The following is a 19,071-nucleotide window of genomic DNA, read 5'->3' on the forward strand; positions in this document are numbered from 1 at the left end:
CTTAAGGAACAGATTAGGAAATCTGTTTCAACAAGCTCTCCGGGTGCTTTAGATGCATTTGAGACTATTGCCCTATTAATAGCATACTACCTGAGGAATTGCAGTTTTCATTTGTCTACATGTATAGCTCCCCTTTTGGTTATCATGACTACCGTTTATCAAACTTCTCATCTTTGGAGAAAATGAAAGCTCCCCTAATTGGCTTCCAGCCAATTCACCTAAAATATGGTATTTTTATAAAATACCATTTATTTTTAACTAAAATTGTTATAATTATGGAATAGATGTTAACCATGTCCTGCTTTTAAGTAGAAAAGGTTCAAACATTAATTATTACTTATGATCCATAGAACCAAAAGATTCATTTTAACATTAGAGTTGAAATGTCAGAGACATGGGAATTTTTCTCATCAAAAGCAAGACATTGATCCTTGGAAATCTATTGTATACAATATAAACAATATTTGCTAAAGTAGTTCTTTGTGAGTTGTTGACTGTCAGTATAGTTGATATTTAATACTAAACAATATGCAATGCCCAAAACTACAATAAGGTTAGTATTTGTGAAATAGTTATCACAGGGATTTTTATGTACTTAAACTCTATTCTAAGGACTATACACATATTTGGTGACTTGATCTTCAAAACTTGTCTATGAATTGTGATTTGGTTACCATGCCCATTTTACAGATGAAAAACTGAGACATTGAGAATATAAATAGTCTGTTTAGATTTATATGGCTGATAAACTATAATCAGGATTAGAATCTTAGTGCCAAAATCTGTACTCTAATTAATCAATAGACTAACCTGTTCCTCCTTAGTTTTTATAATATGTTTTTAGGAACCTCAGACCAAAGAAGTTTACATAGTCCTTTCTAGAAAACAAGAATGTTGATTACAACTTCCTTTTCCCCATTATTCTGTCTTATTTTCACTTGATTCATGTTCTAAAATGACCATAACAACGTTGATGAACAGGATCATCTAGTGGCTAGTGAATCAAGCATAAGACTAACTTGATTCTGAATTTCAGCTGTACCATTTGCTCGCTTTAAGGCCTTGAGCAAGTGACCTCTTCAAGTCCTAGTTTCTTCACCTTCCAAATGAAGGTTATAATGGGACCTACATCATATAATGTTGAAAGAACAAGTAAGATGGCCCATTTAAGATACTTAGAATGTATTCAATAAATATTATAAGTGTAATAAATAGCAGCATCAATAAACTATGAGCCAAATGATGTCTTGATTCTTATATTAGCAATAAACATGGTTCATTTTTCTTTTAATTAAAAATATCACAGCAACAAAAACAACAAACAAAACTATAAGCCATTAAACCAGTCTTTTGTAGGGAAAACCAGAAAGGCCATTTGATTCATTCATTCATATGTCATTAGTCATCTCCTCTGTTTCAAAATGCATGTGTTTTAGCATCCTGAGACACCTTGCATAACATAATCACTGTGACTCCAAGAGGTCAAGTGGGCATGCAGTTAATGTTGCTCTGTGAAAAGCTCAATAATTCATTTTATAAATTTCAGTTCAAAGCCTATGTTGAGGTTAAGAAAAATTGACATTCGGTCTGTGAACTTAATGTCAAGCTCAGAAAAACTCTGGGCTGCACATGTTTAGTGATTAAGCAGACGCAGACAATAAAGACGTTGCCAAATTGTAAAACAAGACTTGGAAATCACAGAAAATGTTGCTAGTTATTGATTATGGTGACCATTCAGTTCTTATTGAGCCACCCAAAAGAATCATTCATTTTCCAGCAGAGAGCCTGCTCATTTGCAAGATAAAAGAGAGACATTTCTGCACATGCCCATAATGTTCTTCACCACTGGGGGCAGCTTTACATAAGACTGCATTCACTGAAACCAAAGCAACAGTCCGAGCAGCTTTCAGAATGACAGTCTGCAGAAGTGAGCTGAGCGTGTGCGCTGTACGGGGCTCTCCTGTCTTGTGGGCTCCTTCGTAGCTCTGTGGCTGAACTGGGTGCTCACCACGGGAACTGCTGGGCTATGGAATACAGATGTGGCAGCTCAGGTAGCCCCACATTGCCTGGAGGAATACATCAAGCTTTCTGATAAGAAGAAATTGTAGAAGCCAGTTCTGTAATCCCCCCCAGAGGAAAAAAAAAAAAAAAAAAACTGTAAAGATGCAAAAACGTAATATCCATGAAGATCCTATTACCTAGGAAGATTTTGATGTTTTGCTGCGAATGCGGTGTTGGGATTTATTTGTTCTTGGAGTGTTCTGCGTGGCTGGCAAAGAATTATGTTCCAAAATCGGTCCATCTCCCAAGGGGTCCAATTTTTCTTCCTGGGTGTCAGCGAGCCCTGACTCACTACAGTGCAGCTGACAGGGGCTGTCATGCAAGTGGCCCCCTAAGCCAAAGCAAAGGACCTAAGGACGACCTTTGAACAATACAAAGGATGGGTATGTTTTGTCATTTTTCTTCTTTCCTTCTTTAAAAAAAAAAATCCTCTAGTATATGTAATAATTCTGTCTTAATTATGTTAGAGATTACCTTGTTCTGCTCTAAGACTAAAGATTCAATTGCTTAGTGGACACATTTCTTGCTTAACTATTTAAAACAAAAAACACAATCTCTTTCAATTGCAAAGAGATGATATTTAATGTTAAATGTTGTTATCTAGATTTGAATTTCTGAAAATGAAAATACATGCCTATTTTTTGCTTGATTAAAAAAATGAATTCTTTTTTGGGGGGATAACTTTTCTAAGTTGTTTTTATTTCCAGGTTTCAATGTAATTAGGCTACTGAGCGGATCAGCTGTAGCACTGGTTATAGCCCCCACTGTCTTACTGACAATGCTTTCTTCTGCTGAACGAGGATGCCCTAAGGGCTGTAGGTGTGAAGGCAAAATGGTATATTGTGAATCTCAGAAATTACAGGAGATACCCTCAAGTATATCTGCTGGTTGCTTAGGTTTGTCCCTTCGCTATAACAGCCTTCAAAAACTTAAGTATAATCAATTTAAAGGGCTTAACCAGCTCACCTGGCTATACCTTGACCATAACCATATCAGCAATATTGACGAGAATGCTTTTAATGGAATACGCAGACTCAAAGAGTTGATCCTGAGTTCCAACAGAATCTCCTATTTTCTTAACAATACCTTCAGACCTGTGACCAATTTACGGAACTTGGATCTGTCCTATAATCAGCTGCATTCTCTGGGATCTGAACAGTTTCGAGGCTTGCGGAAGCTGCTCAGTTTACACTTACGGTCTAACTCCCTGAGAACCATCCCTGTGCGAATATTCCAAGACTGCCGCAACCTGGAACTTTTGGACCTGGGATATAACAGGATCCGAAGTTTAGCCAGAAATGTCTTTGCTGGCATGATCAGACTCAAAGAACTTCACCTGGAGCACAATCAATTTTCCAAGCTCAACCTGGCCCTTTTCCCAAGGTTGGTGAGCCTTCAGAACCTTTATTTGCAGTGGAATAAAATCAGTGTCATAGGACAGACCATGTCCTGGACCTGGAGCTCATTACAAAGGCTTGATCTGTCAGGCAATGAGATCGAAGCTTTCAGTGGACCTAGTGTTTTCCAGTGTGTCCCAAATCTGCAGCGCCTCAACCTGGATTCCAACAAGCTCACATTTATTGGTCAAGAGATTTTGGATTCTTGGATATCACTCAATGACATCAGTCTTGCCGGGAATATATGGGAATGCAGCAGAAATATTTGTTCCCTGGTAAACTGGCTGAAAAGTTTTAAAGGTCTGAGGGAGAATACAATAATCTGTGCCAGTCCCAAAGAGCTGCAAGGAGTAAACGTGATCGATGCAGTGAAGAACTACAGCATCTGTGGCAAAAGCACCACGGAGAGGTTTGATCTGGCCAGGGCTCTCCCCAAACCAACGTTTAAGCCCAAGCTCCCCAGACCGAAGCATGAGAGCAAGCCCCCTCTGCCCCCCACGGTGGGAGCGACAGAACCCGGCCCAGAGACCGATGCTGACACGGAGCACATCTCTTTCCATAAAATCATCGCAGGGAGCGTGGCCCTTTTCCTGTCCGTGCTCGTCATCCTGCTTGTTATCTACGTGTCATGGAAGCGGTACCCTGCAAGCATGAAACAGCTGCAGCAGCGCTCCCTCATGCGAAGGCACAGGAAAAAGAAAAGGCAGTCACTAAAGCAAATGACTCCCAGCACCCAGGAATTTTATGTAGATTATAAACCCACCAACACGGAAACCAGCGAGATGCTGCTGAACGGGACAGGACCCTGCACCTATAACAAATCAGGCTCCAGGGAGTGTGAGGTATGAACCATTGTGATAAAAAAACGCTCTTAAAAGCTGGGAAATAAGTGGTGCTTTATTGAACTCCGGTGACTATAAAGGCAACACGGTACCCTCCCCTCCCCTCCCCTCCCCTCTCCCTCTCACTGTGCTGGCAAGGTCCTTCCCTGTTCTGAGTGCATTCATAATACTGGTCATTTTCCTCTCATACATAATCAACCCATTGAAATTTAAATACCACAATCAATGTGAAGCTTGAACTCTGGTTTAATATAATGCCTATTGTATAAGACCCTTTATTGATTCCATTAACGTTGCATTTGTTTTCAGGAAGAAAAAAAAAACTTCTTTCATAAGTAATCTCCCACATCTGATGTATGCTCCATCTGGGAGGATCAAATCTGTAGCTCTAGAAGGTTTGCAGTTTGTTGGCAAATCAAAGAAAAAGATGAATAATCTCAGGTACTCAGAGCCTGAACCGATTCTAGGAGATGACTTGATTATAGAAACATTTTAGAGACAGACAGAGCCATTAAAATAATGCCTGCCTTAAAAAGAAAATTGCAGGAAACTATCAAAAGATGGTGCTGGGTTAAAGCAGCACCATGAACAGTTTCCAGAGATATCTAAGTTACAATAAGGCAAGCACAAGGGAGAAGTGTTGAAGGGTTAAAATACTGCAAGTAGTCACTGCAAAATGTGAGAAGATGATTAAAACACAAAGTTTTAGACTTTGGGGCTTATCTCTGAAACCCATCCCTGTAAAAGCAGACAAGAGGTTTCACTGTAAGTTTCTTCTACAGACATGTGTATTTCCTAAATAAGTTGATTAAATAGCCAAAAAAATTAAATAGGCATATTTGAGGATATAGATTTCTTCCTGGCTTCTCACATGAGGGAGTTTTCAGAGATAAGATTTGCAAATGGGAAGCAGTCTTGCTATGTGCTTGTGGCTGGGACCTCATCAGAATTTCTCTCCAGCTTTTTATCAGAATTTCTCTCCAGCTTTTTCAAAGACCCCAATGTAGTTAATGGAATCATTAGCTCCTTGCTGTTCTTCTGTTCAGGATTTGTCAGAGTGTCCTGTAGTGTTTCATGATGTGTCCTGCACACACCAGTCCTCCCTAATGACTGACACTTCATTCGGATGTGTAAAAGAGAACATATTCCAAAAGACATGCATTCTACCAACAGCCTCATTAAAAATGAGGACTATGATAACACCTTAATAAATGTATAAAATAAATTTTCAGGGGGAAAAGACCAACACTATGATATTTCTCTTTTGCTTTGCTGTTGTTGACATTATTGTGTCCCTGTGTTCATCTGTATTGTAAACTCATCCATCAGTACAATTCTGTACAGACCCTGTTGGCAATCTGCAAGCTACATGCATGTTTTTATGTCATTGGTGAAAGTTTATTGACTGCAGCACAAATATCATAGCCTCTGTATTTAAGTAACATGAACTACAGTCCATTGAGATTCAGAAAAAAAGATCTTTAGCCTATATTCTCTTTTGTCTTCCAAAATGAACAGTTTTATTATAGGAGCAAAAATTAGGAATTACTACACTGAGGCTGTTTCATTTAATTTGACTCGCCAAGCCTTACGTATTTAACCATGTCCCTGTTCTTTCAAAACAGAATTGCTGCATCAAAAAAGAAAAAAGTGAATGGCTATTTTTACCAACATTTTTATATAGTTTGGTGATTTTTTCATAGGATGAGAGGAAAGATCTGGGCAAGTCACCATGAAATATAATTGCAAGGAAGAAAAATTATTAAAATCATGCTTTTATAAGCAATAAAGAAAAAAAATGCCAAAATAGATTTCTCTAGGTTCTTTGAGTTTGGCTAAACCTTAAAATAAATACCAGTTCAGAAAAGCATCTTAGTCACAATGTTTACCCATAAATAATTGTTGAGTATATAATAATGACAAATAGTCATATATTCCCAATTGATTAATAATGCAGATACTTCCTTACAGTAATATGAACTGGATGACTGATCTTACTGTGATGTTTTTCACTAAAGTTGTAATTTTACATTTTTTATAAAGTGTCAGTAAATACATATTCCATCTGAAAAAAGAAATTTTCTTTGGTCAGCCTCATTTTTATCTGTACTAAAGATGATTGTATTAATTAAATGCAGTGTTAAAGTGGAAAAAAAGCCCATTTTTATTCTTTGACTTGAACTTTCCCTCATTTGTGATGGATACCAAATATGTTTAGGCAAGGTATAGTTATATTTTTTTAATTCTTTCAAATTATTGATTCTGTGGTGCTACTAGTATATACAAAATGTTTGCTGTATTAAAAAGTATTTCTAAATTTTAAAGCCACTTGGTATGTAAATTGTGATTTAACATTAAATGAATGACCAACATTTTGAAGGCTGGTCATTTTTTAATGCCTAACTTTACTTATAAATATACTAGATAAGAAAACAGAATTTCTTTGAAGGTAAAACATGTATTTGGAACATGAAATTACAAGAAAAGTTCTTTCTCACCCCCTGCCCCAACTCAGAAATGAAGCTTCTCTAATTCTCAGTATCTGCCAGGAACAAACATAAAAATCTAGTAGGTTAGACAATTATTACTTCACTATTGTTAAATTTAACAAAACTGGATGGCAAATATTATCCTGATTAGAAGTTGTTTCCCTCACCTGTACTCTATGGCACTTTCTGTACTACATGCCATAAATCTATTTTCATAAGTATTTGAAACTCACTGCCTGTTAGAGAAATATAATTGATATTCATTTTTTCTAGTGCAAATTTACATGAAATATCTGATCTCAGTCAGGTGACAACAGTGAAACAACCTAACCTGTTGAACTCTGTAACAGAGATGGATCAATGCAGAGTGGATTCAAAACAGAAAGAAAATGGAGTTTAGTGTCTTTGAACAGCATGTGGGTTTTTTCCATTTTTATTAGCCTCAGTATGCACAGTGGTACTGCAGCGTGGAGGAAATAGTCCCAGTGCTACAGTATTCTAAGCAATACCAATGCAAGATATATTCATTTTCAATGAGTTTGTATTTTCCAAGGATGTTAATATTACATCTTTTCAAAGAATTTAAACTATTTTTTACTTGATTTGGTGAGTCAACTACCTAAGTAGACACAGGCAATAAACCGTATTTCTGTGGAGTAGCAATGACCTCTAGTGGCTGATTGGAATAACCACAGCCATTCAAACACATTTTAGCTTTTAATTCTGAATCTCTTTATAAACGTTGTTTACAACGTGTACTTTTGATCTGTTCATCAGATTTGAATTTCACTTAGTTCATTCTCCTGGGAAATACAGCTATTGTGTAATTTTTTATATATTACTTAGTGACATTTTTAATAATGCTAGGAAGTAGGCCATAAAACAGGTGCTGAGGGACTAGAAGTAGGTGCCAAAGATGCAAAGCAAATAGTAATACAATAAAAATTGATAAGAAATATTTTAAAGTGTTTATATGCATCGAAATTGGTCAAATAGTCTGCTAGTTTAATTAAGTGTGTTAATCCATTGGCAGGACATTGAAACACATATTGTAATTAAGGTTGGGGAAAATAAATTTCAGTATTTAATATTAAAAGAATCAGCATCAGTTACTTACTGGTCAGAAGATATAAGAGCTATCAAGGGAGAGGGGCCTCCCCTTTTTTTGCTTTAGAACTCTCCAGTTTGCTGACCGTGCCAGTGACCCATGCTTTGCCCCGTGCTTTCTTCCTCCCTCCCTCTTTGCAGCCAGCTGAACACTGGTTCTATTAGGCTCTTTGACAATGATGTTACAGTCTAGGAGGTGATGATTCATGGATAATGAAATTATACTCTCCTTCTGGGGAAGGATAATGCAGAGTCAGATTCATGAATTTGGCAAGGGTTTTTAGGATGCTGTAGGTGCACAGAATATCTTCCCTTCCTTTGACATTTACCAAGATGAGAACTCAAATAGTTTATTCAAAGTGAGGATTAGACTAGCATCAGAAACAAGCATCAGGCCATGAAGCTTAAGACAAAATAAGTTCCAGATGTGACAAGTGAAATTGAGCCATGAGAAATGAAAAATTCAGAAACTGTGTGGGTTCTTTTATCCTCTTTCTCCCTGGGTTCTCATTAGAAACTAGATCTGAAGCAAAACCATGGAGCTTCCTATTCTTGTGATCTGTTTGCTACCTACATTAAAAATCAGAGGCAGATGGGACAGACTATGAGAATGAAAAATAATATCAGTAAATGTGAATGACAAACGTTACAAGAGTAATGGAATGGATGGACCTTAAATAGTGCTTATTAAATAACTGTTGAAAATTAACTCTAAAAATACACAGGTGAAAGTGTTTTCCCAATCATAAGAGTCTATGTAATTTTTCCAGCTGCCAAAACCATTGGTAATTTTGGATAGTTGGTAAATTACAATACAGATATTGCAGAAAAAATATAAATAAAAAGTAATTCTATTTCATTGAGGAAAATAATCATGGTCATGTCTTGTAGAAGAATATGGACCTCAGAAATTAAGAGGTAAATTCAAACTTCTCAGACACTTGTTAAATATCTTTTTGACAATGAGTCAAAAAAGAAATCAATAACTCTATGTTACAGAAGCCCATAACTATGAATCTAGAACTTGTCTTTCATCTTTGGTTTCCATATGGACACAGATTCTTCCATCTTATGTTATCTGAGTGTTGCATTTTATCAATAGTGATCCCAGTGAATGGTAGATATAAGGACATAAACCAGAGAACAAAGAAAAAAACTTCTCAAATTAAACCCATATGCCAGTGGTGTCCCAAAATCTGGTCAGGATAGCCAGGGCTTTCCATCAAGCAGAAGTTTGTGCCCTCTCTAGTATCACTGTTTTCAGTTCTTGTTGACATTTACTATATAATTGCTTACATGACAATATGACATCATTATTGAACAGAAAGGTAATTGCTCCCATACATGTTGTATGGAATTAGCACACATTTCAGATATCAATCACATGATGTTATCTCTCTGTTGTTTTTCTCCCACACCTACCTCCCAAGACCTCCTAGTATAGAAACTACTATTGACTTTGTCAATTACAATCATTGAAAATTACTGAAGTTTTCAAAAAGCATAAAGTAGAACAGTGTTCTTTTATAAATAACGTTTTACTTATGCAAATTAAATACTTAACTCATCAAAAATGACCCATGTAATTACAAATCTCTCTTCATTGGATGTAAACTAGTATTTCCAAGTAAGAAGTAACAGGTGTACTTCCAACATTCTTATAATTTAAGTAGACACAAACTATTTCTCTTTGAAAGTTGAGTTTCTATGACATCTCAGGAAAGCATAGAGAGAATGCTAGTTTTTTCAGGAGAAGAAACATTTGTGAATTTTATGCTGTTTAAACTTCAGGTGGTGATGGATGGATGTTCTTGAGTTAGGATTCCTGAACATGTGAGAAGCATTCCAGGAACACACAGACAACAGAAATATCTGGGCAACAAGCAGAGACGATCAATTTTACTATATTTTCTAACAACAAAACTTCCATGCACAATAGTAATCCATTTTATGGCAGAAGGGAGAATGAGTTTCTATTTTATACTTTTCAGCAAATTTTGTAATGAAAATTAATAACTTCTTGACAATTGTCTACTTTCTTATTATTTTTAGGAAATCCTGCTCCTCCTGAGAAAAGTTTCCATTATTTCTTTCCTCCCCCTCTTACATTGTTTTTCTCTTTATATGAAAGATATCTCTACTTCCTATAGCTCAAAAAAGTCTTCCTCATATAAATCAACACAAGTTATCATTTCACTCAAAGTGGGAGCATATCTTCAATATACTTGCAACAAATATTAGAACATGAAACAAATTCAAAACTGGCTGATCCTTCTCTCTCTCTCTCTTTTTTTTTTTTAATCTACAGCCTGCTAAACACCTGCACAGTATCTTTTGTTTATCAAGGAGGAAAAAAGAGATATAGTTGAATTGCCAGTATGGCAAATATTAATGCTGATTATTTTCTACTTTAATTAACTACCTCCTAAAAAATAAAGTAGAGGACTTTATGCAAATATGCAACAGTATTTCACCAGTCAAAAACAATAAACAGAATTTTGTTTTCTCAGAGATAAAATCCAAAATTTTGGGCCTCACATATGAAATAAAATGGCAGACATTACATTTAGAAAAAGTATTTTTTGTTAAAGCTTCATCACACTATATCTATAGTATAAAATACATTTTGCCATCAAAGAGATAAACACTTCAATTTAATATAAATCCTTATTCAGCACTCTTGATGCTGAAACTTATTTATGATGTGGAGGCATATGTACTATTGGGGGTCTTCATGGCTTCAAATAGGTGGATTCATATATAGATAAAATAATTTCTATTCACTAATATTCATCTGTTATACTTCCTAAAGAAAGGAAGCATGACCTTTGATTCCATCAACTAGAATCTCACTAGAACATAAAAAAAACTTACAGCAAAAAATAAATAAATAAACGTGTAGTATATCTCATAATGATATTGAAGAAATGGAGTGGCTTTAAAAACTCTCATAAACCTGCAATAAGATTGCAACACTCAGGCTGGGGCTGTAGCTCAGTGATACAGCACCTGCCTTGCATGTGTGAGGCACTGGGTTCGATCCTCAGCACCACATAAAAGTAAATAAATAAAGATATTTTTTAAAAATTATAACAGTGAGAATTCTCTAAAATTATAACAGAAATAGTTACAACATTGACAACTCTCAGATCAATTTATGAAATGTTTTGTTCAATTTATACAAAATTTTAAGTGAAAAAGTATAAATACTTGGTTTGGAATTACAATATATCCAGTAGAAGGTCAGATAACAATGATTTGTGATTAAAACAGATTATTTAAGGGTCTATGCAATCTGCATAGGCCATTTTACATAAATATTTTTGAGTTTTTCATCAAGCTAGTCATGTGGTAGATTATGCCTAGAAACAATACATATCATGTAACTATCCATATTTTATTACTCATTTGTATATATGTGTGTAATTGATTCCTTATTATTTACCAGACATTTAGACAATCTCACAATTTGATAAGAAGTATTTAGTATCTTTCATAGCTCAGATAGTTTTTTCTTGTTAATGTAAGAACAAATTTCTCACATTGAATCAGTCTTCCTACAAGTTCCACCCATTAATCCCACAGCTTTCCACTTCTTTATAGGTTTTCCTAAAGTAATCCACACCCCATTCAAACAACAAATCTCTACCCAAATTATACATCTCCTGATGCCCTCAGGAAATAATCTCTAATTAGTTTTAGGACAGTTCTCTCCTAGCTAAGTGCTAATCTGCCAGTCCAATGCTCTTCCCAGCCTGTCGCACTCACTCCAGCCCACCTCATTCCATTAAAAGTAGCATGTACTTAGTCCTATGGACTTTTATGGGGAGGAATGAGTAGTAAAATGTAAACATCTACATATATTTTTATAGGCTTTATCCTTTTTATGGTCTAATATACAGAAATGTGTGAGGTCTTTATTAGTAGGCTAAAATACAAAATTATCAATTAAAAATGAAAGGTCAAGGTAGGTTTTTAAAATAGTCTTAAGTTCATATTACATATTTCTTAATATTAAAAATAAGTACAAATTATGCATGCCCTGTGTTTCACTTCTTTAAAGTTGATTTACCCTCCAACTTTGCCCTAAAATCTTTTTTTGTCTTTTTATTTGTACAGTAAATAAAATACAGTAGAATGTGTTTTGACATATCATTCATATATAAAATCTAACTTCCCATTTTTTTGTGGTTATCCATTTTGTGGAGCCCTCATATTCTTGATTGAGTTTCCTATTCCTCTCATTTTCTCATAGTTCCAATAGGCAGAGGTTTCTGATGTTGTGTGGTTTGGGAGTGATTGGATGGATGCACTAGGTTCATCTCTAGAGGACAATATAGTGGAGTCTAGGATCTCTGCCTCTGTCTTCTCAGTCTCCCATTCCCATGCCTCTTCCCCCTTTAGAAGGATTATCTACACTGAAATCCCTCCATCTATTCATATCTGGGGCTCTTTTGCTTCCTTATGCTTTACCATATGTGTGTTCCCAATTCTAGGGTGGTATTATTGTCCCTTGCAAGGGCACTTACATTTACAGACAGAGAAAATCCTTTAGCTAAAGGTAAGAAAATCATATTCAGAGTAGGCATAAACAGAGCAACAGAGAACAAGGTTAGGAAAAGTGCTTATGGGAACAAGTGGCTTTGTAAGCCTTTCTAAGTTCATCCTACATAAATTTCTCTAAATTTTTCTCAAGCATGAAGTTGGGCCTTCCCAAAAGGAACAAAGGCAGACCACAAACTCTATTTGAAAAATTACTTCAGTGAATTACCTTTATACATTGGATTTCTCCTTGGTTTTTTTCTTCATGGAGAGACAGCTTTGTATACTATAAAAAACTTGGGCTATGGATCCTGGAAGACATACTTTAAAATTTGGTTCTGAGACTTAAAAATTTGAAGACATTGAGTCCCAGCCTCTTAATTATAAAAAAGAATATGTAGAATAATGAAATCATCACATGATAGTTGTAAGAGGGCAAAGAATCAGCAGCTTAAACCTCTTGTATGCTTTTTTCTAGATACATTTCACATATTATTTAATTTGATAAGAAAGATCCTATGAAGATGAAATGAGACAATGTAGATAAAAATCCCATAGTACAGAGTTAAGCACATAATAGTAATTTTCTTCTTGCCCTCACTATCTCAAGTTTCTAAGTACCACATATATTTTAATAATCATATTCCACTATCTATTTTCATTTACAATGACAAGTTGATTCCTGGTAGACTCAAGAAAAAGAATCCAAATTACCATAAGTTCAGGGAAATCTGGGCACATGGTTAATACTGGAGAATCAAATCAAAGTCCTAAACCTCCCAATGAAGCCTAATGACATCCTCACCTTTACTTCCATACCATGCTCCCTGTTCTAACTCTAACCAGTTCTCACTTTCCTACCTCTGTGCTTTTGCTGAAGCAGTTTCCTCTGTGAGAAATATCTTCTTCCCTTCCAAGTTCTCCTGTCAATTTCTGAGCATTTTTTTCATACATCCAATTCAAAGTCTACTCACTTCTCAGGTCTTCTTAATCTTGCCCTTTGCTCTTTTCAATGCTATTTCATACCTCTACTACAGGCTGCCTTGCGCTTGGGTTACTAATGTGTCTGTAATCCCTTTGGAGGAAACAGACCATTTCTTCTTTTCTTTTCCCAGTGTTGATGGGCACAGTCTTTTATTCATAGTAGTTGTTTGTTGAATTTATTTTCTGGTCATTATGATAAAGCTATTGTTGCAAACAATCTAAAGTAAATATCCCAATTTAATGAAAACTTAAGGCTGTCAGCTTCATGTTTATTTATATAGTCAATATATACATTTTTGTTTTTATTTTATATATACTTTACTATTACATACAATATTCTCACTTATCACTTAGGTGACTTCAAATGTTATTCTTACAAAAATACAGTTCAAGGGAATCATCTTCTAATTTAAATTGCTTCTTTGTTGTGAATAATTTACTAATGGTTTTCCTATGATGGTTACCAAAACTATGAACATTTTAGGGAGTATATTAAAAGGATGAAGACCTAAGAAAGATTGTGAGACAAAGAAATTATTTTAATATTAATATGCCTTAGTGTTAGTGGGGGTGAGGTGTCAACTTTTGTTGTAAAAGCCATATATGTTTATATATATATATATATAAATTTTTTGATATTAGGGATTGAACTGAAGGGTGCTTACCACTGAGCTATACCACCATTTTCTTTATTTTTAATTTCATTTTGAGACTGAGTCTCACCAAGTTGCTAAGTATCTTGGTTAATCACTGAGGCTGACCTCCAACTTGTAATCCTCCTGCTTCAGCCTCTGGAGTCTCTGGGATTACATGTGTGTGCTATCATGTCCAGCAAAACCATATATTCTTAATCTCTTTTTGCCCATCTGAATGTCTCCTTATTTATCCCCAATTCTGCAAAGTTTCTGTTTTAGATATGTTCCTAGGCCTCACCTTTTTACTGCCTTCCCCTATCACAGAGACTAGGCCAGAGGTCTTTGGTTTTCCAATTATACACATTTCCAAAGAAACTATTCTACTGGAGCCTTCAAACATCAAATACTCAGAAACTGACAAGTAATGATGCTCATCATTTTTTTTTAATCTTAAACATCAATTATGTTGAAGGCAGGTTTGATCACATGGATTTGAAGCATCTCCTCAAGGCCGAGTCTTTCCTTTTCTCTATTCTGTTCATTCCCTTTATCCTTTTCACTGAATTTCTTCATCCCTCTCCTATCTGTACTGAGTTTTCTTTCAACTTTTCTCTCTACCAAACTCTTACTTATAAATTAATCTACACAACTTGAATACGCACTGTCATACTGGATTAAAAAGAAAATACCAATGGTTTTTAATCTTTTAGAAAAGCAATAATTGAAATGAGATAGTTCTAATAATTTTATGAAAAACAGAGTTAAAAATTTCTGTTTGTATTCAACAGCTTTGGTTGGGCCTATAAGTGAAAAACTGTAATTTTGCAAATTGCAATATAATTTCCAAAATAGAAATGACATAATCCCTACTATATTTTTAAGTTGCATTTTAATTATGATTTATAACATAGAACAGATTTGAAGACCATCTGATTTTTTTTTTTTCCCATAAAGTATTGCTCAGGCTCTGGACCATGCATGGTAAACTTTTACCATCAAAAAGCATATTAATTCTTTAAACAGGTAATTTTTTAAACAGGTAATAGGGAAAATGAAGTGAAATTCTTTAATCTGACAAACTAATAGTTATAACGATTTCTGAGAACTGTACAGTGTATTTTCTTATCTTCTATTTAAAGTTCCAAGCTAATTTAATTGTACTTTTAACAATCTTCCAAGAGCTACATTCCTCAGCAACTCTCTTGGTTATCCATTCTAGGGTTTCACTACAGTAACCATTTCATTCCTTACATATATGTCCCTCTTGCTACTTAAGAGATACCCAGTGACTATTAAATATTTTTCAGTTCTTTTCCATTTTATTTAATTATTCATTTTTTAAATTCCATTCCTATTAAAGAGGAAGAAGTAAAAGAAGTTGTTGGGTTTTGTATCTGCTTTTATTTTTAGTACTAGAATCTGTTTGGACTACCTCAGGTAGAGAGCCCACACATAGTTTGAATAGATGAAAAACCATTGTTCTAAATTTGCATTAATGTAGATTTAAAATGTTTGCATAGAATGTCTGATGACAGTTGAATAAAAGAACAGGGTGGTTAACTAACCTAAAACTAATTACAGAAGCAAGTTTCTGGCAGGATGTGTTCAATAGCTTTAGCATGATACCCTTAAATCACATTTCCAGAGGTCAAATTTGCACATAACTCCTTGAAGCACATCTCCTCATATTCAACTCAGTTTTAAGGTCCAGCAGTGTGTTGTGCAAAAAGTAATCAATGGTTAAATTATTCCCATTTTGTTGGCTCAGCTCACAGTGGTCCACTGATAAATTTAAAAGAAAAAAAAAAAACCTATCTGATCTTCAATTTGTATTTCAACTCAACCCAAGTGCAGATGCCATCTCTGGTAATATGACAAAACAGATTTAGGTTTCTAAATGTTGCTGTGTATTCCAGTATCAGCATGTGTCCTGCAGTGACTATACTGTAGCTCAGTTGTTGTGAAAAAATATGCAACTGAGTTTGCTGGAGAATCATTTTAGAGTTAATTAGACCTTCTCCACCTGTAATTTAAGAAAAAAGAAAAAGCCCAACACTCTTAAAGACCATGGGGGAAAGGCAGTTTAAGAAATAGAAGTCCTCTGTTTATCCAGGGAGGTACTTTAACAAGGCAGACAGCTACACCACAGTAGAGAGACAACATTTCCTCAGCTGATTCAGTTAATTAAAATGCACAGTTACAACAGACTTTCTTAGAGCCTGCAGCTGAATGACCCAAGTCTCCATTTTACTCCAGTGTCACACAGAACATGAAGAGGCAAACATACTGCCCAAACACAATTTGACTCACTAAAATCCAGCACTATAAACACCAAATACATTTCTCAGGCACATTTTAAAAGACGTATTATCAAGATTTATGACATAAGGGTAGAAATAATTTGCAGCTAGGCACCTCCACGAGAATATCCTTCGTTCTTCTCAAAGTAGTTTGATGCAAAATTTACAAATAAATCTTAAGAATAGAGTCCACTTTGAATTCAGGGATCTTCAACTCTTTCCTTTCAAATATATAGAATTTGAACCTGACAAACAGCCCGGCTGTTGCCAGAATTTATGAGTGATATGAAAAATCAAAGGCCACAAAAGCTATTTGTCAAATAAACTGCAGAACGCAATTTCAGTCTGCAGGGCTCATTTGCAGAACTCATGATGAGCATGGGAGGAGGGGACGCTAACAGCTGCAGCCTTGACCGCACTGCCCATGCCAGCCAGAATTCAAGCTGCGTGAGCTGAGTGTGGCTGAAAGAGGGGATCGACAAATCGACAGATGAAAAAGAAAGAAAGAAAGCAAAAAGACAAAAGAAGTTCTTATATCCAAGTTTTTACTTAATCAGTACATCAGCATAACTAGTTTAAGATAGATGAGACCTGTAGGGTTTTAATGGTATTCAAATTAAATGCATTCATGGAAGACTACTTTTATTTCCTGGTTTAAGGGACAGATCACAGAAACTGAATCAATTAAACCTGGAGTTAAGCCTGGGGTGCAGGCCTAGTTATCCTAGCAGCATGATTGATACGGCTTCAGTGTTCTCATCTGTAAAATGGCACTTCACATCCCAGGGCAATTTTGAAAACATACAGAGATAACATGTGCTTATGGGCACAGCAGGTACTTAATAAATGTTGTCTCGCTTTCCCTAGACATTTTTATACTGCAGCAAGTTGCATTGAATGGCCAAGGGAAGTTCTCACATTAAGCATTTAAATTGTCAATTCTGCAATCTATTGGTAATGATTAAATGTCCATAGTGCTTCAATTATCAATCGTTAAATCAAATCCAAAAAGATCTACCAGAAACTTGGAAACCCTGTGTTAATACACTTAAATAGACTTGTATTAAGTAGTATTCTGTGATAGTTTTGCTTAGCACCAAAAGAAAAATTCTGATGTTAGTACTATCTTTTTCTAATAATTCAATATCATTTTCATTTCATAAATATCACCTGAAGAGCTGGCTCCATCATCTCCTTTTTTTTTTTTTTTTTAGGTTTATAAATAAGTGTTTATTTGCCCTGCTATTCGATAATCATTTATGAAGCACATCATATGCTGAACATACTAAGAAACATTGAAGAAAGCCATCTAACACTATGTTAAGTTCACATATTTAACTGGAGACCCATTACATGGGAATATAATTGTTTATAGAAGGTATTTTGTTTTAAAATGTTGCCCTAAAGTTTGTCTGTCTTGCTCCTCCTGATTCCCCACCACTTTCTCTTTATTTTTTTTTTTAACATAAAACATGGACATATGTCATCTTTCCTTACTCAGTGCTCAAGAGAACATGCTATTGCCATTCTAGTACATCCAATGCCCTGTATAACTTAGGACACAATTCATTTCTAGTGTAAAAACAATTTAGACAATTGGATAAAAGATCACAATAGTTATTTTTTAATCTCAATTGAGTCTGTGAAATGATAGTTAAATTATGCAAAAGCAAATTATCCAAAGAGTTACAAAAGAAAAAAATCTGATAGGCATTTATTGGGCATCCATTTTGTGCAGGCACAGAAGCTGGTCTTTTTCCTCAAGGCAAAAAAAAAAAAAAAAAAAGAATGTAATAGAGGTTAAAGAGTAATATTTGAAGCTTGGAGTCCTATCACTACTAAAGTCACCAAGTTTTTTTGACTGGTCTTGGAAATTCATTTCAGAAAGCACTGTATTTTCTCAAGAGAAAAATTTGATATGTGTCCTTCACTGGAGACATGATAATAATTAGTTCTTTTTAAAGATTTTGAAAGCAGAAATGAAAAGAGCTAAAAGAGTTTCTAAATGACACAAGATCTGTGAAATGGTAGATATTTAACACAAACCTCTTAGAACTGTTATGTGGATTCATTAGTTAATTAGTTAGTTAATGACTTTGAAGTGTTAAATCTTATTAGAATGTTTCTTTACACTTTAACACATGTGCGAGAGAAATTACTCTGAAATTAGAAACTGACTATACCATTCAAGGATATTGGGTCTATTTGTGGCATACCTTCAAATATTCTTTCCTGTTCTGATTTTTTTTTTTTTCAGGACAACTCCCAAGAAGCCTGTCTAGACTACATTCCCAGCCTCTTTTATTTTTCAGTGTTGGCAATGGCTTCCATTTAACACTGAACATAGCCTTGAGAAACCCTCAGGGTTAGGTATGTTGCTTAATAATATAAAGGATTTTTTAAATAACAGCATTAAGCTACTTAAACATACTACTCAAATGCAGCTTTGTACTTTTGTACAAAAGGGAAGACGAATAGTCTGTTGGGTAAAACTAAGAGAAAAGGGGAAGACAATGGAAGCCAAAGGGTGAATACCTTGCTCTTTGGAAACAGTGATCAATTTCTCTCCTGCATGGTGGGAAGTTGAGAAAGGATGGTGGAAGTTATTTTTATATAAACTAGGTTATTATTATATATTCTAATATGTGGAAGATGTATCTAAAATTTATGCAAAAACTTATTATTGACATATAATATGCAGAGAAAAGTACACG

General features: G+C 35.0%; 2 protein-coding genes across 2 annotated transcripts in view; one reads left to right on the forward strand and one right to left on the reverse strand.

Moving 5' to 3' along the window:
- Ctnna3 (catenin alpha 3) overlaps positions 1–19,071 on the reverse strand; it is a 1,643,966-nt gene that overhangs the window by 954,213 nt on the left and 670,682 nt on the right. The gene's annotated exons all lie outside the window — the stretch shown is intronic.
- Positions 1,119–19,071, forward strand: part of Lrrtm3 (leucine rich repeat transmembrane neuronal 3) — a 162,415-nt gene continuing 144,462 nt past the window's right edge. Inside the window, exons 1-2 of the mRNA XM_076835160.1 lie at positions 1,119–1,152; positions 2,769–4,300. Coding sequence (XP_076691275.1) covers positions 1,119–1,152; positions 2,769–4,300 — 1,566 coding nt within the window. The remainder of the gene's footprint in view (positions 1,153–2,768; positions 4,301–19,071) is intronic.

Source organism: Callospermophilus lateralis, chromosome 15, assembly GCF_048772815.1.
Source record: "Callospermophilus lateralis isolate mCalLat2 chromosome 15, mCalLat2.hap1, whole genome shotgun sequence".
Taxonomy (NCBI): Eukaryota; Metazoa; Chordata; class Mammalia; order Rodentia; family Sciuridae; genus Callospermophilus; species Callospermophilus lateralis.